Source organism: Lissotriton vulgaris, chromosome 11 (assembly GCF_964263255.1).
Source record: "Lissotriton vulgaris chromosome 11, aLisVul1.2, whole genome shotgun sequence".
NCBI lineage: Eukaryota > Metazoa > Chordata > Amphibia > Caudata > Salamandridae > Lissotriton > Lissotriton vulgaris.
Genome location: NC_141699.1, coordinates 346,646,659 through 346,670,642, shown reverse-complemented (window position 1 = coordinate 346,670,642; position 23,984 = coordinate 346,646,659). Strand labels below are relative to the sequence as shown.

At 44.5% G+C, this 23,984-nt stretch overlaps 1 protein-coding gene across 3 annotated transcripts in view; it reads right to left on the bottom strand.

Moving 5' to 3' along the window:
* LOC147679746 (synergin gamma-like) overlaps window positions 1–23,984 on the bottom strand; it is a 131,311-nt gene that overhangs the window by 36,802 nt on the left and 70,525 nt on the right. For 2 of the 3 annotated variants that reach the window (XM_086943305.1, XM_086943304.1), the window contains exon 4: window positions 17,430–17,593. In XM_086943305.1, coding sequence (XP_086799431.1) covers window positions 17,430–17,593 — 164 coding nt within the window. The remainder of the gene's footprint in view (window positions 1–17,429; window positions 17,594–23,984) is intronic. The other variant, XM_086943306.1, reaches the window with a different exon arrangement.

The following is a 23,984-nucleotide window of genomic DNA, read 5'->3' as shown; positions in this document are numbered from 1 at the left end:
GTCAGTAGACCCTCACGGTTCGATCCCAAGCCCTCCAGTCATATCTAACCTTAGTCTACCCCCCTTACAAGGGGTTCCCATCCCAAAAGTCTGTAGTGGTAGAAATATTTTAGGGGGGCATGGACTAATCCTGCACACTCCTTCCAGTGTCCTGCGGGTACTATCTTGGAATGTTGCAGGCATTTCCAATAAAATTCACACGGATGAATGGGATTCCCTCATAACAAATAGTGATATCTGCCTCTTTCAAGAGACATGGGCGAGGGTGCCGGTTCTTAAAACTGGCTATGCCATATTTGAGATCCATGCCACCTGGAACGGCAAGGGGAGGCCTTCGGGTGGTTTGGCGGTGTGGATAGCTTCGCATATTGGCTGCAAAGCGGAATCCCTACCTACTTCTTCCCAAGACATCCAGTGTGTCCTTCTAAAATGGAAGGGGGCTCCAACGTTAGCAATTATAAATGTTTATTCCCGCCCAGTAGGACCAACGGCAGAGTCCACTACACTAGAAGATCTTGTGTCCTTTATGGGCCAGCTGCCGGCAGACTTCAAGGTGGTAATGGGCGGTGACTTTAATTGCCACTTCGAGCCCCTAGAGGGCTTGAGGGAAGGGGCCCTTACTGCAGAAGACGACTTCTGGGGCATACCAGTGTGTCACTCGCCGCATCCTAAATCCTGGTCCCCACTTGCGGTCCAAATTATGTCTTTAACTCTTAATTTCGCCTTAAGAGCTTGTAATGGACGGACTCCCTCAGATACCCCTTCAAAGTGCACTTTTAATAGACTTAATCATGAGTCACGACTGGACTATGTTTTTGTTGACATCACCCTCTGGCCTAAGGTGGAGGACTTCTATGTAATTCCTCGCACTGATAGTGACCATAATGCCCTCCTCCTCTCCCTGGCCTACCTCCCCGAACCTATAGGACCCTCTCGCCAAGAAGAAAGAGATGAAAGGGGAAATTTGGTATTAACCGCAAATAGGCGTAGGGTGAGGTGGCAGAACTTCTCCAAATCGGAAGAAAATATGGGGAAAATTTATAATTTGGTCCTGCCCAAATTTGAGGCCTTGGAAGAACTAATTAGTCTATCCAGTACCCAGGCCCTGCAGGAATCCTTAACCTCCATACACGAAGAGTTAGTGGCTGTATTGGGAGAGGTCCTCTACCCAGAGGTGCCAAAGTCCAAGCCCAAGACCAGAACATCTACTTGGTATAACTCTGAGTGTAGAAAGGTTAAAGCTGACCTAATCACTGCAGTTAAAGAGGGGGAATCCCGGACCAGGGTGTCCGCTCTCCGGCGACAGTACAAAGATACAATGGCTCGTGTGAGGTCAGACTGGGACTGGGATAGATGGCAGGATCTGTCCGCAGCTCTAACAGCCAAGGACTCAAGAAGATTCTGGTCCTTGGTAACTACTGGCTCAGGGGAACCAAAAGCCGCAGTAGAACCTAATATAGCAGCACAAATATGGGAAGATCACTTCGGGAAACTCTATGCAGACGTCCATGAAAATACAGATGCTACTGTTGAAACACTCCTCTCCCTTCCTGGTGACACGCTGGAGTTTACGTTAGGGGAAGTGGCCAGTGCAATTGATGGCTTAGCATTGGGCAAGGCACCTGGCCTTGATAAATTACCTGGTGACCTTTTTAGGTCCCATTCAGAGATCTGGGCGCCTTACCTTCACATCCTCTTTAACTCACTTGCACGTGGTATGGCGATCCCCTGTACTTGGCTGGGGGCAGAGATAGTCCCTATCTTCAAGAAGGGCTGTCCTCTGCTCCCATCCAACTACAGGCCGATCAGCCTGATAGATGTCCCCCAGAAGATCTACTCGCGAATCCTACTAGACCATCTGTTGGTCTGGATGGAGGATAATGAAATCCTAAGTCCTCTCCAGGCTGGCTTCAGGAAAAATACGTCCACCATGGACCAAATCTTCCGCCTAGTTCTCCTCTTTTGGAAAACGGTGACCATTGAGGGCGGGAGATTGTACATGGTGTTCGTGGACCTGAAGTCAGCGTTCGATCTGGTACCGCGAGGAAAACTCTGGGAGGTCCTGAAGGAGTTGGGAGTGCCCACTAACTTACTCCAGGCTATAATTAGACTGCACCAGGGCAACTTTGCTCAGGTACGCTGCGGACGGGGCGGAGCACTGTCAAATAGGTTTCCTGTCTCCCGGGGGGTTAGGCAGGGCTGTGTCCTTGCCCCCACTCTTTTTTGTTTATATGTGAACAGCGTCATCTCACATTTAGTTAATGTTGAGGATAATGACGCCCCAGTCTTGGCAGGCAGGAGGGTACCAGCGATTATGTTTGCTGATGATACCCTCCTGCTTTCCAAATCACCCATGGGAATTCAGAGAACCCTTGATGGCTTCGATCTCTTCTGTAGGCAGCATGGCCTTGAAATAAACGCAGGGAAGACCAAATACATGATTTTTAACCCCTCCTCTACTACTAGACCTAACCCAACCTTAAATTCTACGGTCTTAGAGAGGGTCAAAACCTTTCAGTATTTGGGTGTAACCCTGCAGGAGAACCTCTCATGGCACCCACAGATTGCAAGCTCGCGACTTAGGCTATCTCAACTGTCTGGGGCTATCTTAAAGGTTACCAACACCTCAACCTATAAACCTATAGCTCCTGCAGTTGAGATGTATAAAGTGCAAGCGAAACCAGCCGCACTCTATGGAAGCGAGCTATGGGGGCACCAAGCGGCTACAGAGCTGGTGGGTGTTGAAAATAATTTTATGAGGCGTCTCCTGGCCCTCCCAACTGCAACTCCCTTACTTCCCATACGTCTGGACCTGGGTCTACCTTCCATCAGAGAGGATCTCAATTCCAAACCCATTAGATTTTGGCATAGACTGTGGTCAACAAAGGAGCTTAGCCATTACAGGCAAGACCTGGTAAATGTCATGAACATGAACCACAATGGCAAGATACCTTGGCTAGCCTTTGTAAAAAAAGAATTGTTTAGGCTTGGTTTTAGCGAGCTTTGGGTGACTCCAGAATTAGGATGTAGCAAGGTACCCCGGAAAAGACTAGTGGAAGCGTACAAGGAACAAAACCTCACATCTCACATGACTGCACTTAGCACCGGCACCCTTACTCACTGTTTTATTCAATCCAAAAATTCATACAAGTTTGAAACCTTCTTGGATTTTATATACCCAACCCTGGCAAGGAAGTTGTTTTTACAGTGGCGGTTTGGCTCCCTGCCAATTAAATCCTTTACTAGTAAATGGACCAATGGGGGGGATAAGTTATGCCCTGGTTGTAATCTGGACGATGAGGACGAAATCCATGTTCTGTTTTTCTGCCCCACATATAAATCCTCAAGGAAATATCGGTTGGTGCCCTTATGCAGGAACATGGCTATAAGGAACTGCCTGTCATCTTACAGAATACTGAAATCTGACCCTTCCCCCCATATTGTATTTGCAGTTTCCAAATTTCTCCTTGCTATGTGGCGTAAGAGGTCCAAGCTGATCAAGGATAATCTAACATAGATCGAATTTCCAGCCACTGTTTTAATGTTTTTACGGCTTCCGCTGATAACCTCCTTGCCACAATGTCAATTTTACTCCCATGTAATGAACTGTGCCGCTCCCCTTCTTATGTATTTTTATCTATTCGATTTTAAAGATGGATAAGAAGTCTCGTTACTGTTTTTTTTGTATATTCCAGTGATGTTTTTATACTGTTGTATGTATTTGTATGCTTCTTTTATGGCCTAAAAGGCCGAAATAAAGATTTTTGGATTGGATTGGATCCCGGAACAATGGACCAGACACCTCCCAAGAAAAAGAGCAGCAGGGTTAAGGCTGTGCCTTCCCCCTTGCCCCAGGTTGAGGATCAAGTTTCAGAGGAGGCTGACCTACAGGAATTGAGGGAAACTGAGCCCAGAGAGTTTGAACTTGATCAAGTTGAATTCTTGGGTTCAGGGGGACCCTCAAGGGAAGACCTGGGGAAGGACCAGTTAAGCTGCCCTTCTCTTGAACCCCTCAGACAGCAGGCTGCTGCTGAGGCTGCTGGGAACGCCACAGGTACCCACAAGGTATACTGGGAAGATGGACTCCTGTACACTGAGTCAAGAGACCCCAAGCCTGGCATGACCAGGAGGCTGGTTGTACCCTTGTCTCAGAGAGGTTTCCTACTTACCTTGGCCCATGAGATTCCCCTAGCAGGTCACTTAGGCCAGACAAAGACTTGGGACAGACTTGTCTCACACTTTCACTGGCCTCACATGAATGAGGATACCAAGGAGTTTTGTCGCTCCTGTGTCACTTGCCAAGCCAGTGGTAAGTCAGGTGGCACAACAAAGGCCCCCCTTATACCAATGCCTGTGGTGGGCGTGCCCTTTGAAAGAGTGGGGATTGACATTGTTGGTCCAATGGAACCCCAGACAGCATCAGGGCACAAGTTTATACTGGTGGTAGTGGATCATGCCACCAGGTATCCTGAAGCTATTCCACTTAGGACCACCACAGCACCTGTGGTGGCAAGGGCCCTAGTTGGAGTGTTCTCCAGAGTGGGCTTCCCTAAGGAGGTTGTCTCTGACAGAGGTGCAAACTTCATGTCAAGCTACTTAACTGCTATGTGGAAGGAATGTGGTGTCAATTACAAATTCACTACACCCTATCATCCACAATGCAATGGGCTTGTTGAAAGGTTCAACAGGACCCTAAAAGGGATGATTCATGGACTACCTGAAAAGCTCAGGCGTAGATGGGATGTCCTGATTCCCTGCCTTCTGTTTGCTTACAGAGAGGTCCCACAAAAGGGGGTTGGCTACAGCCCTTTTGAACTTTTGTGTGGGCATCCTGTGAGAGGGCCCCTGTGTTTGGTGAAGGAAGGATGGGAGAGACCTCTCAAAAAGCCTGCAACCAGCATAGTGGACTATGTACTTGGTCTCCGCTTCAGGATGGCTGAGTATATGGAGAAGGCATCAGAAAACCTTAAGGCCAGTCAAGAACTTCAAAAAGCTTGGCATGACCAAAAGGCTGTCCTGACTGTTTATCAGCCTGGACAGAAGGTGTGGGTGTTGGAGCCAGTGGCCCCAGCAGCACTCAAAGACAAATGGTCTGGGCCCCACACAATTCTTGAGCAAAAGGGAGAGGTCACCTACCTGGTAGACCTTGGAACTCCCAGGAGCCCCCACAGGGTGCTCCATGTCAACAGGCTCAAAGCATATGTCGACAGGAAGGACATGAGTTTGCTCATGGCCATAGATGAGGGACAGGAGGAAGAGAGTGACCCTCTCCCAGACCTGCTCACTCAGAATCCTGATGATGGGTCAGTAGATGGTGTTGTCTTTTGTGGCAGCCTCTCTGAGCATCAACAGAAAGACTGTAAACAGGTTCTTCAGTCTTTCAGACATATGTTTTCTCTGACACCCAGTCAGACCAATTGGTGTACCCATGAGGTTGACACTGGTGACAGTCTGCCAGTTAAGAGTAAAATCTACAGGCAGCCTGATCATGTTAGAGACTGCATAAAAACTGAAGTGCAGAAAATGTTGGAGTTGGGAGTCATTGAACCCTCAGATAGCCCTTGGGCTAGTCCAGTAGTTCTAGTGCCAAAGCCTCACACCCAGGGTGGTAAGAGAGAGATGAGGTTTTGCGTAGACTACAGGGGTCTCAATGCAGTCACTAAGACTGATGCCCACCCAATACCAAGGGCAGATGAGCTGATAGATAGATTGGCTTCTGCCAACTACTTAAGCACATTTGACTTAACAGCTGGGTATTGGCAAATCAGGTTAGCTGAGGATGCCAAGCCCAAGACAGCATTTTCAACCCCTGGTGGGCATTATCAATTTGTGGTAATGCCCTTTGGTCTGAAAAATGCACCTGCCACCTTCCAAAGGTTGGTGAATCAAGTCCTTACTGGGCTGGATGACTTCTGTGCAGCATATCTAGATGATATTGCTGTCTTTAGCTCCACCTGGGAGGATCACCTGGTCCACCTGAGGAAAGTGTTAGAGGCTCTGCAAGCAGCAGGCCTCACTATCAAGGCCACCAAGTGCCAGATAGGGCAGACACAGGTTGTATACCTGGGCCACCTTGTAGGTGGAGGCCAGGTTCAGCCACTGGAGAGCAAAATACAGTCAATCAGGGACTGGGCTCCTCCAACCACCCAGACTCAGGTTCGAGCTTTCTTGGGCCTGACTGGTTACTACAGGAAGTTTGTCAGGAACTATGGTTCAATTGTGACACCATTAAATGAACTGACAAGTACGAAAATGCCAAAAAAGGTTCAGTGGACAGCAGGCTGTCAAAAAGCATTCGATGACCTAAAGCAGGCCATGTGCACAGCACCTATCCTTAAGAGTCCAGACTACTCCAAACCATTCATTGTCCAAACAGATGCTTCTGAGTTGGGTGTGGGAGCTGTTCTTTCTCAACTGAATTTTGATGGTCAAGACCAGCCCATTGCTTTTATAAGCAGAAGGCTGACCCCCAGAGAGAAGAATTGGTCAGCTATTGAGAGGGAGGCCTTTGCTGTGGTTTGGGCCCTGAAGAAGCTGAGGCCATACTTGTTTGGCACTCACTTCAAGATTCAGACCGACCATAAGCCCCTCTTGTGGCTAAATCAGATGAAGGGTGAAAACCCCAAACTGCTTAGGTGGTCCATTTCCCTACAGGGGATGGACTTTACAGTGGAACATAGACCTGGTACTGATCATGGCAATGCCGATGGGCTCTCCAGATATTTCCACTTCGAACAAGAAGACTCACCTGGTCAAGGTTAGCTTATTGTCCCAAAGTTTGGGGGGGGGGGGTCTGCAATCCTATGATCACCCAGATTTTTTGCTTTTGTTTCACTGGTTTACGACTTTCTCTGGCTGTGGGCCTGCCAATCAGACCCACAGCCTGGCTGTTCTCTTTCTAAATTACGACATGTACCCTAGGTGCATTTACCAATTGGTACTGGGCCACCTTATCAGACCCTGTAACTCAGGGCATAGGTGTATCCAGGGCTGCCAGGGGCTGCAGCATGTATTATGCCACCCCTGGCTGGCCTCTTAAATTTGACACAACTGGCTGCATGACAGCTGGGGCAAAGTCGTGTAATCACGCTTTGCTGTAGGTGTAGTATACCTATACCTAACCCTAAAATGGACACACAGATTCCTATCAGTCACTCCTATGGCAGGCCTTGACAATCCTGAAGGCAGAGTGCTTGGAATCGTGTGAGATGGTGCTCTGGCATGAGCTGAGCCTGTCTGCAGCTTGCGGAACCAAGTCCTAATAGCTGTTCCATGATATCGCATACCATATACTCTTAAGTGCATTATAATCCTCGCGGTTAAATGCTAACTTTGGTATTGCTTTATCAAAACATGTCGAGTAAGGTGTCATACGAATTGGAATACTAACTCCTCGCCAATTCTGGCGACGGGGTTAGCATTCCACCCTTCTAGAGGGACACAACATGTCCGTAACTGTGAACCCCGGTTAAAGTTAACTGAAGCCTCAGCTCCACAAAATGGACGCTGCCACCACAGACACGAGTCTGACCCCCTGCAGCTGGGAGTCCTTCCAGCGAGGGGAGCCTGGACAAAGGGTTTCCTGTCAGGGGCGGTGCTAGCACCGTCCCAGACATGGTTTTGTGTATCCTGGGTAGGCAGGGCTTTACAGGAAGGTGACTGCTGCGTGGCACCCCGGTGCTCACTACGCATAGGCCGGTCTGAACCAGTTCCAGGGGCACACCAGCCCCTGGCCTGGGGAAGTCCGGCATGGCAGAGGGGTGTAACCACCCCCCTCCTAGTCCCACCCATAGGCAGGACCTAGTCACCGGGTCAGCCCCCTTGTTTAGTATAAAGATGGGAGCGGGCCCCCTGTTCAAATTAGATCATCTTTGGAATCAAGACACGACTTTCTGCGAAAGGACTTCACGATTTCTTCATCAAGATTCTCCCTTGTGGCTAAGGAGTAGTCACCCTGCATCAAGCAGGCACCATCCTAAAGAACACTGCGGTCTGCTGCAAGTCCTTCATCACGAATCCGACGACCCAGCTCGACGAGACCCGGCTTCCCTGGCACCTCTGACCTCTACTCACCTCTACAGCCAAGCTGAGAACCGTGAGTGCGACGAGACCTCGAGGGACCGACGATCGCCAAGACTGCATGACATCTTTACTGCAAGCCCACCGTGTCCTCCACGGGTGAGTGCTTTGGGGTCCGAGAAGCCCCGACCCTGCACAGCTCCAGCACCCAAGATCAGCCTCCCTGCATCTCCACGATCTGCGTGGGGCCCTTCTGCTGTTTGCTGTGCACCGCGTTGTTTGGCTACTAGTCGGCTGGCTTGTGGCCTTCTGAACGACGCCCGACGACATCACTGCTGCTGGTCTGGTTGCTCCAGACTGGCCCTTGCTTCCCTCTTGAAGAGAGGCACCCCGGACCCTCCTGGTCCACTCCAGACGCCATTTTAGGTCCACCGCATGGGCTTGAATTTGCCAAGGCTTTGTTGCCCAATCCTGGGTCCAGCGACGCCGACAGCTTCTATCTTCGTGGGACAGCTCGATCCTCCTTCCTGGTCGCCGACAACGCCTCCTGGTCCGTGAGATCTCCAAGCCCAGCGTCACCCACACGCCTTGTCGAGGTGGCTACCATCCGGTGCCCTCCTGGTGCCCACTGACTACTGGCTAGTAGTCTCGAACTTGGTCCCCTCTGCTTTCAGGTGTCATCTTCCATCGATCCAGGCTTGGATCCACCGAACTTTCTTCACTGGTCGCCTGCCAGCAACTTCTTTCTTCCAGGCTCCTGGTCCGTCAACGAGGATTCCCGACGTCTTTTGAGTCTTATGCAGCTGCAGCCCCTGGGCTAGGTAACTTCGGCATTTCGGTGCCCCAGCATAGCCTCACTATCCAAGGGTCAGAATCTACTTTCGTTTTCTCCCTACCAGGTCGGGTTCGCCCGAGAACACTAACTTTGCAATTACTAGCTACCATAGACTTTGTCCCGCATCTCGCGTGAGAGTGCACACACTGCACCCGAGTCCCCTAGGCCTCCTATAAGTAATCTGAAGGTTCTATAGATAAGTCCTAGCAATTCCTAAGCCTGTTAGTACTGTACTTACTTGCTAGTAATTTCGCATTCCACTTTTCTAGTATATGGTTTTCCGTGCCCCTCGGGCATTTGTATATACTGTGCTAACTTAAGTATTTTTTGTAAGAGTTTTGGTTTGTGCTTAGTACCCTGTCCTCATAAAGAGTACAGGGCTGTTGTGATCTTTAATAAATAACTGTTTATTTTTCATAACACTTGTGTGGTGTCCTTTCACTTGGTGTTCAAGGGGTATATGTGGTATAACAGCTGGCTTAACACGCCCTCTCGAGTCTTTAGCCTTAGACTGCTCGTATCCACGCTACTAGGATAGCTGGTCTATAAGGTTGACTTACAACCAATCATCAATAAGGGTTGCTGGACTGATACATAGTGTTCACTAGAATAGTGAGCACTGCATATCAGGCCACCTTCTCACAAGGGACTCCAATCAAACTAAAGACCACAGCAACTTGTGATACTCAAAATGTCATTTACTATCTGAAATGTCCATGCGGACTCATATATGTGGGAAAAACAATCAGGAAAATTAAAGTACGAGTATCTGAACACAAGAGCAATATCAGAACTAACAACTTGAGATCCAGTGTTGCCACTCACTTCAACGAAAGACACCACAACATTAGCCAACTAAAGTTTGCAATATTGGAAACTATTGAGAAAATCCCGGGCAGAGATATGAATCGAACATTGTTACAACGAGAAAATCATTGGATATATTTTTTGAATGCAATGAAACCAAATGGGCTCAATGACCGAGTAGAATTCTCGTGCTACTTATAATTCGACAAACAGACTATATGGCTAATAACTTTTTTCAATCAATTCTTTTCATTGATGTAGCATTGAACTCACAACTACATATTATTATTTTTATCTTTGTTGTTTTCCACAGACTTAGTATATCAAATACAGGGTCATTTACCTAGGACATGTCAATTTTTTTGCACCGTCGTTCAACTTTTCAATCACCCCTTCATGATTCTTCTTATAAATTGTTTTTCATCCTTTATTCACTTTAATATAGCACCCAATAGGAATGATCACTTGTCCTTTATCTATTTTTACTTTTACCGTTAAGCACTATTATCACCACTCCAAGATGGCGAGCACTCTGAGTGCCCTTTATCAGTCATATTTCCACTTCCAAACACATTCACTTCGACTGAACCGCCGGTTCGCATACTGAACTCGGCATGAGCACAGAATAATTCGACTCCACTTTTGCATGACTAGTAAGTAATAGATTCCTCACGAGCACAGGTTTCACCTGTTTCACTACCGAACAGATCTTAGCGCACACTTTCTTCAACTTTCACGAATACGAACTTAGGGGCTTTTTCCGTTCACTTTACTCGGATATTTGTATCCATGCCATACACCTAGGAGAGTTAGATCGACGTTTAGAATAACACTTGGGTGAAGGTATTCACTTTGTTTTGCCATTTAGCCACTATATTATGTATACCTCAATTCTAAATAGATCTCACATGTCAGTAATAATACTAGAGAGTATGCTTGTTTTATTTGACGTTACATATGTTATGGATGATGTAAATTTGTTTACCTACATGCTTTGTAGAAAGTTTTTCTCATACTGAGAATATTTAATCTTTGATGTTTAGATTCCCCTGACGAAGTGCACTCCGTGCACGAAATGCATTGGGAACATTGCAAAAAATTGTGGAACATGAACCAACATGAAAATAATGCTGAAAAGTAACTAATTTTGAAGCTAATGACAACAATTACCTTCAATTAAATAAACACTTTGAAAAGTGCACCTTGTTTGGTTTTAATATCAGAACAAACTTTGAAAGCTTTATAGCGAACCTATAAGCTGAGCCCAGAGGGGTTGTCCGCTAAACAGAGGATGCTTCAAATCTTCGTCATTTTTATTGAAACGTATTCATTTTAATATGGAAAACATTTCAAAGTGTTCGTTTAATTCTGTTTATTTATTCGATTGCTTGTGGATACACGGTATTTTTTGTTTTTCCGTCTGGTGCGTACACAAATAAATCGGAAGGTTTTCTGACGCGTGAGCTGGCACATACAGTTGTCCATGTGAGAAGCACGGATTCTCCAAATCTAGTCCACACATTTGCAGCGATTGTCCTTGTGCTTTGTTGATGGTCATTGCAAAAGCGAGTCGCACCGTAAACTGTAAACGTTCAGTATTGGAAAGATTATGAGGGCCCTGGGAGGGGGGGGGCGATATTTAACACATTTTTCTTTTTCTTTTTCTTTTTTTTGTTGCCAGAAACCTTCGCGGGAGTGTACTCAACAACTTCCCAAAATTTCATGGCGATCGGATGAATGGTGTAGTAATGCATAAAGAACATAATTTCGTTTTTATATATATAGATGAGGTGAAATGGTCATTTAATGAAGCCAGTTAAAAATTGTTTATACACTATGAATATTTTTAGTTTATACTGAAAGTTAAAGTGCTGAACAGATTTAATTTCCAAAGCACAAGGTTTTCTAAAAAACTGTTCGTCTAAAAGACAAATAGATACAAAAAGCAACTGCATTATACACAAGCTATAAAACTATTAAGCACTTATTGAATAAGAAATAAGGCTAAGAACTACCCTTTTAAAGTTGATGTTTGGGACCCAACCACTGTTTAAAAATTATATGTATACTGGTCTTGATAGGGAATAATGCACTATTGTGGGTTATGTTAACTTTTAGTTTTAGAGTAACCCAAATAGAAATTCAATTCATTGAATTTCAGCTTTGTTAATGGAGGCATTGTGAACTAAGTGCTCAAAAATGCTTTTATCTTATGTTCATAATTTCTTTTGTAAAAGGTAGCAATAAGTCTTAGGTACAATAGAACTCTTTGGAAATTATATTTACATTGTTATTGTATCTAAATTTTTGCCACTGTTATTTTATTTTCATACGGCCAGATTCATGAAGCTTAATTGCGCTCGCAAAGGGCCAGATTCTGAGAATCTGGCCCTTTGCGAGCGCAATTTTTGCATTTGGGATTCATCATCCCAAATGCAAAAATCGGTAATTGCGATTTCGCTAAATTGCGAGGAATTACATTTAAGGAATCTCTATTTGAGATTCCTTAAATGCAATTCATTAACCATTTATAAATTGCGAAATCGCAATTTCGGGCCGCTATTTACCGCGAGGTCAAACCTTGTGGTAAATAGCGAAAACTTAGAAAAATGCTTTTAAATGCATTTCTCTAAGTTGCATGTTGCACACACACATGTCCTTTGGACATGTGTGTGCGCAACACCAATGTAGATTACATTTCAGGGGTGCTACAGGGTGTCCTTTGGACACCCCTAGCACCCTTGAAATCGCATCCTTATTTGCGATTAGCAAATTGCTAATCGCAAATAAGGAATAACTTCCCATTCATTCCTATGGGCCTTTAGGCCCTTAGGAATGAATGGAGAGTTATTAGCAATTTGCTAATCGCAAATAAGGAATGTGTAGGAATCGCAATTTATTTTGCGATTCCTACATGAATCCCGTTTTGCGAGTCTGTAATAGCGATTCCTTATTATTCGCTATTACAGACTCGCAAAACATGCCGGTGATGAATCGGGCAGTATGTGTTAATCAAGTGATGTGAAAAATCGTTTAGGTATTTTTTTTTCCTTTAAGAGGCAGCAGAAGAGAGCCACAAAACATGTTTTGCAAGTGCTCTATTGCTCAAGTTTAATTACAGAATATTAGTTATCTTGGACTGGACTGAATGGATTGATAAGCCTTAAATTGTGTCCCGATTTAACATACCTATTTACCATTAAAGTTAATCTGCAACTTAATAAATATTCTTAAATACCTCCTGATGTTTTCTGAGTATTGATAATTTGGCTACAGAGGATTATTAATGTAGCCACCTTAGGAAAAAAAACATTTGCACGGGCCCATATCAGTAGCAACAAGCATTGGTAAAGTCAATAGGTTATTGATAGTATTAAAGAAGCCATGGCATCTGCATTTCCATGCACTTCAAAGGCTTCCCCAGTGTAGCATCTTACGCTGTTATTGCAGATCCCTTGAGGTAGGCACAAGTGCTTTCTATAGCAGGTTGTAGTCCCCCGCTCCAGTCATTGTACAAACTTTCATAGGCCTATCTTGCTTCTTTTCAAAATGTCCCCACCTCTGGGCAGGTGGATGGTACACACACAGAGGAGGAGTTTGATTAGCTAGGGAAGGTTAGGTATGATATCTAGGCTAGGAAGAGATGGTATGTTAGGCCAGGTATGTATGTAGGTAAGTTCTGGTAGATGAAGTATTATAGGATGGTATGTAAGCAGTTATGGAATGGTATGTATGTTTGATAGGTAGGTTAGTCAAGAAAGATTATGATAGCTATGGAAGATATGGTAAATTACCTATGGTATTTTAAATTAGGTAAAGTAGGAAGCATCGTAGATACAGAAGGCAGGTATGGTAGGTTAGGTATAGTTAGTGGGTTTGGTAGGTATGATAGGTAGCTATGCTAGTTATGATCGATGGATAAAAACAGTAGATAACAGTTCACAGCTATGGTTCTTTAGGTAAGGTAGGTTAAATATGATAGGACCTCTATTTTGTCTGCACCAATGAATCAGTTTCTAGACTTCCTGCTTACAAATCATAGCCCTGTTAATGAAAAGCACAAAAACATACTTTTTTATAAAGCACATTTTTCACTTATGGGTCAGTTGTAAATACACATGTAGGTGTGTTTCTTAATATTAACCTTAATAGACTTAATAATAACAACAAGGAATTAAAAGGAGTGTCAATGCTGAATTGATTTCACTAGTAGATGTATGCTACACCTTCAAAGAAAAGTGTTTTGAAGTTGAGACAGAAGATGGAGTTTGCCTTGGTTTTATGTGTTGAACTTGAGACATACACAACAAGACAGTCTTACATAGTTGATGCCTTTGACAAAGGGCCAATGTGTTTGTTGCTCTGATGGAAAGCCTGTGTCCCTACATGTTATCACGACTGCATACTAAAACAAACGAACGTGCATATACGATCAGTGAGCAGCACTATGACTTCATTTCAAGACAGGTGGAGGCATTCAAACAGCAAGCACTAAAGCCACAAGTCAGCATTTAAATTGTCATTTTGCCAATAAAGTACATACATCAAAGAACACAGACTGTGTAAAGCTACACAGCATGTTGAAGCTGCAGTTTATTAAAATGGCTACATGATGTAACCATCATCAAAAGAGTATGGCGCTGAAAGCAACCAATCCAAGCAATGACAAACTACATGAAAGCAAATGGATGAAAAGGGCTCATCCAACACCTGCTCTATATATTTCTCTATACTTTATACTTCTTTTTGATGGCAAGAGCTCTGGCACTCTGTGTAAGAGAGGGGCCATGGAGACTATTTCTCTGGACCCATGCACATCTTCTGTCAAAAAGCTATCTTGATGTAATTTGCCTCATTGCTACCCTCCTTCACAGCGTGTGCCTGCCTCAGCATCCAGTACCCAGGTAGAATCCCTCTCAAGTGCAATGTCCTTATTGATCCCCTACCATAACAGATACTGTCATGGAACTGGCAAAGTTCGGGACAATCTGTCAAGGACACAAGAGTTCAGGTCAAGACAAGGTAATGGGGGTGCTTGCTCTATGCAGGATCACATGCTTTATAGAGAAAAGGTTAGATATAAACAAGAGAGTACTTGAAGGCTGGGAGGGAAGCAGGACAGAAGCAGGTTGCAACAGGCAGTGAAAAGGGAACTGAATGTCTGTAGGCGAAACTATGAATCGAACACAAGTACAAACAACAGGAAGATAAAAGCAGGGAAACGAAACACAAACTATCATACATTATAGTTTGTCGGCTCTTCGAAGGTGATCTCTATGTAAGGTGAAAAGGATCCTACAAGAAGGCAAGGGGCAGATTTTAATCTTAGAGTCAGGGAGACACCCAACAGCTCCTATGGAAAATGGGAGCTGGTGGTTCTCGTTGCCAAAGGCACACCCCTTGGAGTCCAACTGGCACCCTTGAAAGCAATGCAAATCAGGATAATCATATAAACACAAAGGAGAACATTGGAAGGTACACATGAATATGAACTGGGCTCAGGGAACATTTGAAGTGGAATAAGGGTCAAGAATAGACTGGAATACTCAAAACTGAAAGCTCCAGTCTTAACTGAAATCTCTGAATTCTAGTCTCAACTGAAACCTTACACTAACTAGGAACAAATAGGAATTTGCAGTCAATACAGCAACACAGGAACACGAGACCAGGAATCTACATATACAAGAAGGGTCTGGATGTGTGTGGTCAGAATTAGAAATAAGGCAAACAGAGGAACAAAACGACAGGATAGAAATTTAGAAAGGCAACAGACACAGTAAATTAACAGAATAGGAATATGGAATCAAACAAAAATTTAAAAAACTCAAAAGGCTTGCCTGGAGTATAGAAGCATGATCAGCAGAATTGAAGGAAACTCAGCAGTAAGGTCTGTTGTGAGTCGCTGCATTCTAGGCTCATTAGGCAGAAATAGCAGAAGGCTCACGTGAAGGGCACAGGTGCAAGGAATTGAGGAAGCACAAATGAAGGGATGGCAGAACTGAGACCTGGAAAAGGAACACCAGGAGACATAATATTGGACACGGAAAATGCAGGAACGGAGGATGGGCATAGCTAAGAGAGGGAAAGGTCTAGAAGCAGGTATAAAGAGGTCAGAAAGCCTGTGGGATCCAGGAATCAAGAGAGAGAATAGAGCACCACCTCCAGGAGGTGATCGGGGCAGGGTTTGGAGACAAAAAGTACTAAATGGACCGTGACATATCAGAAAAATGGTGCATAAGCCTTGATTCAAATATGAAGTGGATCTGGGAATGCAAGGTGTAGAAGTGTTTCAAATCCTATTTAGGATTCAGAGGGCCTTAATGAGCACCACCTAGTGGCCAGATGATAAAATCCTTACGGACACATTCCTCAGATAGACTGTATTTTCACCTACTCCTGCTCAATGGAATGATATCTAGTGTTTCGTGCATCGATTCCTCTCATCTGCCGTATACTACTGTTGTGTGGTCCTGCAGTCTCAGGTCCATTCTCAGATCTCCCATCAAGCCTTCTCAAGACTCACTGAGCATCAGCAACCATTTTGCACTACTGCTGCTCCTTGTGCCCTGGGCCTAAGGTTTCAGCATCTTTTCAAGTGTGTGGCTCCTAAATCAACTCTCGTGGACAGGACACAAATGTATCTCTATATCTTAAGTAAAGTTATGGGAGTTCCCACCTGGCCCCTCATAGGAGGTTTCTGGCCAGCGAAGATCAAAAAGGAGCTTGAAGAAGAACAGCTATCGACTGCCCCTCTCTGCTACTCCACTTTTGTATCAGAATATTGAAAAGAGCTGAATAACGTAGGCTGGATGTACCCACATTTTTGACTAAGGTTTGTAAAATCGTACAGTGCATCCATGGCCTAGGGGTTATATTGTTTGGAAAAGCGTGAGAAGCCGTACTCCGTCTTAGGTGTTGGAATGCCAGACCTCAAGGCCATCTCATTCGTTAATTCAGGAACTGGCCCCATTGAGATAGCTCTCTGACTCTCATTCATCCTCAGCACAACACTGTGATCTACTAACCTGAGGACTTCAGCTATTCCCTATCAAAATACAAAGGCAGAGAGGTTATGCTAACAGCCAATAAAGCGTAGAGGCTCAAGAAGTCCCTCTCTTCCTTCTGCCCCATTAAATACAGCCTTCCTACACAAACAGACTGAAATCTTAGGTTTCCCGCTCATATAAAATGAGAAACCCCATCTATCAGTTTGCTCTACTATACAATTGGTGGATACTTACTTTAACAAGCCCACCTACTCCATGTTCGCTTATCTTCCATGCAACAAGGACCTTAGACCATGCCCAACTCTCAAACACCTTGAAGATGCTAAGAAGATGGGGCCTCAAATCTATCTCTACAAGCACAGCTCTGGCCATCTGGACTCAGCTGGAGTGGATTTATGCTCTTTAAACCTGGCACATTCTTGACAACCTACTCTGGGTAAATATTTTGCATGAGTGATTACTGTCCTATGTAACCTTGGCATGTGATGCATGCCTTGGGACAGTGGGAGTCATATGTGTAGAATACAAGTGCCAAGAGGAAAATATCAATAAAAACTAAAGTGCTCAACCAGCCATTTTCCAGTAATGCAGGACAAATCCCTAACTTGTTGCTACTGTCAACACTTTAATCTCTGATTAAAAAAAATAGTAGAAGAAAATGAATCATCAAGAGAATGTATTTTCAAACGTTTGCAATATAAAAAGCATATTTTTAGAGTTTTATTGCCCTCTTTAGAATCTTTAAAAAATATATTATTTACCAGCTTGTGAAGCACTGATGGACACAGCGAGAGAAAGGCTTGCAGGTTGTTCCAAGCCAAGTTGATGTCTCGAAGACAGAACTGCAGTGTTTCATTTGTAATACGTAACGTTTTCATCCCCCCTTCAACTCTCTTAGAGACTCTGTAAACCTCTGCAACTCCTGCTTGTATGAAAAAAGAGAACTGAATTTCAGTGAAGCATTGAAAAAAGGAGAAAATAATGCATGCAGTTCACAGAGAGATTAAATGAACCAGCAATTCCCCCGCCCCTCTGCCACAGAACCAACTCAAGAAAATCCTGCCCTTTCAGAAGCAATCAGGATATCCCGCCACCAAGCCTGAATAACAGTCCCAACCAGAAGTGAAGTATAGTAAGCATCTGGGACCCACAACACCCATCAAGTAGGTTACAGCATCACGTAGACCCTGCTGAAGTTAAGCATTTGCTATAAGTCAGCCCAGCCAAAGACCCAGCTGCTGAAAGTTACACCATCTCAAAAATAGTAGCTATTTGGTCAGAGCAAGAAAAGTCCCCATCATATCCAACAAAGAAATTTAGTGCGCTGTGGATCAGGAACAAGAAACACCAAAGCAAGCAGAGACTGGGAAGCGAACTTTCATCATGATCACTGGCTCTTCAGTCCAGATCTGGAAAGAGTACATGGACCCAGTCTTCACGATTCGCACCACTTCTGCACACAATAGGCACTTTAAGCCACCTTCATCAGGCTCTCTTCTTAATAATTCACTGCAGAGTACTCAAGAATACATTTGGCAATTGTGAATTACGATTGGCCACTTAATTCCAGCAAGGGCAGTTATTTGCCCCATTGGAATGATAATTTCTGTGCGAACACTGTGGATTGTTTTCTTTCAGCTGAAGTTTCAGAAAGAAGATCTGGGGCAAAATGAGGAGTTACCAGGGTATACCCAGATTTACTGATTCCCCAATAATTCCTCATTTCTTGGTGGACTCTTAGGAACTAATTGATAATGGGCTGGATTTTACCCATCCCTTAAATTACCGTTATCATTGTTAACAGTACCTGCAGGTGTGAGGAAAAACAAGCGAGTTTCTGGGGCAACTTGTAATGAGGGCATAATAATGTAAGACCTTCTACAAGTTTCCCTAGTTCCTGGATGATTATCATAATTTCCCATGTTCTCAATCTGTTACGTGGTTTGGATTACATGCATATTGTTTATCATTCTATGGTGTCTGAGCTACAACTGTGTTGCTCCCACTTAGAAACTGTTTCACATCCTGAAGGCAAACCCTGTCCTTGGCAGCAAAAGCCCGAGCAAGGGGAAGCAGGACACAGTGTCTGAAGGTAGTGGCAAGTTAATAGAGTGAAACAACGGTTAAATCATAATTTAGTTCTTGCTGATTAAATAATAATAATAATAATAAAAACATTTATAGAGCGCCTGGCTACACATAGAACAGTGTGTCCCCGCGCTAATCACTGATAAAATTCAACAAAGGACCTGAGAGAACGGGATTATGAAGTGGGGAAGAGGAATGTTTTTAATTTCCTCCGGAATCCTGTTTCAGATGGCTCCATCCTCAAATTCAGTGGTAGAGCATTCCAGTATTTGGGGGCCAAGCTTCTAAATGAGCGTCCGCCCATTCTGGCCATACGAATACGAGGAGTTTTAAACAACATCGCACCAGAGGATCTTAAATTACGAGTGGGGCGATGTATGGTCAGGAGGTTATTGAGATAGTCCGGACCTTTGTTCTTGGCTATGCGGTATGCATAGCAAAGGGCTTTAAATTTAATACGCTCCCTGATGGGGAGCCAGTGGAGTTTGGCCAATGCAGACTTTCCTGATGCTCTGCGCGGGAGACCAAGCACTAAGCGTGCAGCGGCATTTTGCACGCATTGAAGTTGATGAAGTGCTTTTTGGCTTAGCCCTAACAGCATGGCGTTGCCGTAATCAAGGTGAGGAGTCACTAAGGCGTGAACAATGGTTTTTCTGGCTACTGCAGGTAGGAGGTCTAAGACCTTACGCAGAACCTTGAGTAAACCAAAACATCTCCCTGTGACTTTATTAACATGGGTCTTATACGAGAGGTCGGTGTCTAACATAACACCAAGGTTACGTACCGACTCCCTCGGAATGGGGGGGTCCCCAAGTTCACTGGGCCACCAAAGCCTTGACCATGAAGATGTTGCTCTCCCGACCACCAGCAGCTCTGTCTTTTCGCCATTAAGGCGCAGGCAGTTGTCGTTCATCCATACTGCCACTGCTGACATACAGTTCGAGAAGTTGATGGCATCTTGACTACAGTCGGGTGTGAGTTTAAACACCAACTGGGTGTCATCGGCGTAGCTAACAATGTCCACCCCAAACGCCTCCACCACGCGAGCCAGGGGTTCCATGTAGATGTTAAACAAGGTGGGGCTCAAACTTGAGCCCTGAGGAACCCCATGGCTTACCTTGCGCGGGGATTATCTGAAGGGAGGACAATGTAGCTGAAAGCTTCTATCAGCTAGATATGACTTCAGCCATGCTAGCGCTGACCCCGTCACCCCCATCTCCATCAGGCGAGACAGCAGCGTGGAGTGCAGCACGCTGCAGAACACAAACAAAATAAGCAACTGTAACAGAATAGGACACTAAAAAACAGCAGAAACAATTAGCAATCGGAGAAGCTTCAGAGTTTTATGGAGTGTGTTGACTACATTAGAGATTGGAGCTCGGAGAACAGGTAGAAGCTAGAAAAAATGCAGGTCGAAAGTATGCCAAAATTGGCTCTTCCACATCACACCCGCCCAGAATGAGGTTGGCTTAAATATGGAGTAGCTGTGACCAACTGAAATCTCCTATCCAGTTATCTGTCTCCAGTAATGCATACAGATGCCAGAATGCAGCAGTTTAACAGAAGGAAACTTCCAAATGGAGCATGGAATAATAGAGCTTTATAGCCCACCTTTGCTGGCTATACTGGCCAGCTTCAGCATTAACAAGGGTGCAGACCTTTAATGGCAGGCTATAAAGCGGTTAGAACACTCCGCCCCATGAGGGCAGAATGTTTTTTTTATTCAAGAGATTTTCTTGACAGGTTTCAAAATTAGAACAAGTGTACGAAAGTGGGATAAACAACAACAGAATACAAAAAGGCGCATATTGAAAGGCCTAAGGCTGATACAGAATAAACGGGGAAGTAGGATGACGAAGAATAATCCTGAACACATATCCAAACGAAAGTGAATCGCATGAATCGCATCAAGTCTAGTCAGCAAAACATACAGCACCTAAAAGAAAATACAAATAATGAGTGGTAGAATGGAAAGTAAAGATAGGAACCAGTAGGCGAGTGAGTGAGAAATGGTATATATAGAGTGAAGCAACTCAACCAGAGTACAGGTTACATGGTGTCAGATATTCTGCAGTATGTATTCTCATCGACAGACAGTTAGACAGGACAGAGATCGGGGGATCGGTGCTAGCCAGAATAGGGGGGAAAGCAGTTCGCTTATTCAGATCAGTGACAGACATGCAGCGGTGAGCATCAAGGAATAGAGCGAGATGCTCACCCAATGATATTTTAATTATGACCGAAGGGGCATCACACTCAGTTCCTGCCCTACTACAGACCATTGAGGAGTATGCCCGAGTTTCAAACTATAAACTAAATAAAGAAAAATCTGAAGTCCTGGCTCTAAATACCCTTGGCTCCAGCGCCCTGTTCTCGAATACAGGCCTAGCCAGACAACCAAAATGTATTAAATACTTGGGTCTGAAGTTCAACTCAGACGTAATAGATTTCCTACACCATAACTAGAGCCCAACGTTGAAAAAAAATAGAGTCTCACCTGGAGAGCTGGAATGCCAAAATTCTCAAAGGTGGGGCCGTATTAAGATCGTCAAAGTGATGGTCACCTCTACAATCAACTACCTCTCGAATATGTTTCCTCTTGCCCTATCGGATGATTTTCTTCAAAAAAATCAATAGATTATTAAACAAATGTATCTGGCAAAACAAATGCCCTAGAATCTCTATAAAAAAACTCAGCCTTCCGGTTCAGCTAGAGGGTGTGAAACTGTTTTTCTTCTGAACTTCAAACTGCTTTCCTCGCAAGACAGAGCTCCCTCTGGATTTCCCATTTGCCGGACTACATCCCCTCTTGGTTATCAATTGAGGGAGCTTCTTGGTGAGCTCTACCCTATTTCCCTCCTACCCAGCTCCCCAAAATCCCCTGCCTCTCCTCTGGAAAATACATATTTAACACCACCAAAAGAGCCCTCCTGAAAATTGACAAGATATTTGAGGTTCTGATCACTAATTCTAACTTAGTCTCCCTCTAGAATAACCCTAAAATCCGAAACCAAGGTATGCCTGTCTTCTGGCCACTTTGGGTCTATAAGGGCATTCATTTCTTTAAAAGTCTCAGATCTATACATTCCTCACTATCTTTTAGAGAAATAAGAACTCACTTCAACCTACGGGACTTAGACTTATATGACTTCCTCAAACTTAAAGTCAGTCTTGCCAAACTTAACCTTCCCTCCGGTGAGTTCTCCCTTCTCAAAACCATCCTGACCTTTAATAAATCTGGTCACCAAGCCTCCAAGTTCTATCACCTTTTAAAACTGAAACTTAGCAACCTGACGGCGATCTCTCAGACAAAATGGGAGTCCTGGCATCTAATATGGAATTCAGTAGTCTCTCACAAAATATCTCCCTCCCTTTCCCAAGTGAAATTTTCCCTACTGCACAGAACCTTTTGGACTCCAGCCCACCTACACAAACTCTCCCTCAGAGACAACCCATGATTCTAGAATTTTAATAATTTGACAGGTGATCTACCCCACCTCCTATTCTACTGCAGGGTGGTTTCTTCATTGTGGGACTCTGTTTTCAATTTCATACACACCATTTGCAGAGTCAAGCTGAAAACAAAACCCTAACTCTCATCCAAGGATTCCTTGACCCAAAAATCAAATCCTGCAGAGATGGTCTCTTGATTGATATCCTCCTAACCGCTGCCTGGAAAACAGTACCTGCCAACTAGAAAAAAAATGCAGCCACCTCTTTCCGACCCTGATTAAACTAAGTCTCATTCCTGAGAGGCGCAGGCATCTCCCTCCGAAGCTCCCCATCGTCTGATCACCAAATTTCCGTCTGGTCAGCTCTTGATAACTATTTTGCCTCCAGTCCACCAAACCCCTAGAAGACCTTTTGTGTGAGGGCAGAATGTTCTAATTAGAAAAACAATTGCCTCACGGAGCCCGAGGGGGTTAAAATCACCCTCTGCTCCAAAGCCTTTGTTCACAGCAAGAGCTGTGGAAGAGGGCTAAAGTCAGCCCCTGGTTCTCCCCAGCTTGGGTAAACTGCTTTTATAGTTCAACCAAGCCAGGGAAACCCAGGAGCTGAGCAACATTCACCACACCCTCCTTCTGAAGCCCTAATGAAATTGAGCTGCAGGAGGAGGGAAGGGTGAAGTCTGTGTGTGTCCTCCAGCACTGTCTCTGCCTTTCCCTTTCCTCTGCCTTATTAATATGTTTCTGAAAGACATGGGAAAAAGAAAGGCAGAGGCTGTGTATTAAGACATTGTAATGTTGAGAGCAGCTGAGCATATACCATGTCATATAGGTCGCTGCTGCTTCATTCTCTTTAATGGATCTCTAAACATTCTAATGTTCTAATTGTGATTGAAAGGGTGCATGAGGGTTTGTAAATGAACATGAGTCTCGTAACAATTTCTAAACAAGTGTTCGGATTTTTGCAAGTGGGTTCTCGGGAGATCCTGTATCAATCACCAGCTACTGTTGGCGGTGTTAGGAATCCGGTTGTGCACTTTAAGTCAGCCTCTTCACCCAGTGATCTGTTCAAATGTTATTCAAATTTGGCTTCTGCCCAGGACAAATGCAGAATGGGCCGCTGAGAAAATTCACTTCATCCAATGTCTGTTATGCTCGTTCAGTATCTGCATTTTTTCTGATCACACGTGCACGTTTACCTGATAAATAGGGTGCTTCAGTGGCAGGGCTGGTAAACTAAGCTGGTGGGTCAATTGCTGCTTTGGTTAATTCTTTTTTTGAAGCGATGCATTCATCATACCAAGAAAATTGTTCTGTGCAGAGGCAGGTCTCAGATTCAGACCAGGGTGGTCATACTTCAGGTAGAGCTGGTGCAGTGCACAGAGCTGGTGAAGTGCAAAGAGCCGCGCACAGAGCCACGCACAGCTACACCCTAGGCCAGAACTCCATTCGAGGAAGCATCCAGTCACTATGCAACACTGCCACATTAATTTTCAGGGCCATTGTATTTCGAGGATGATTTTATAGATTTACTTTTGATATAAACTGTAGTATGAAGACTAAACCCCAGTGAGAAACTCCACCCAACTAACCCCTCCTTGGACCGCTGCCCCAAGAGATTTAGAGAAAGGAGGTACTCAATCAAAAGACTCCTCTGTTATAACCGGCTCTGTGAATTAATTGTACCATGTTTGTTTCGTTGCAGAATACTTATTTACTTGCATCTCTATAATTTCTTTTTCTTTTTACTGTTTGATATTCAATTCATGCAAGTGCTATTTT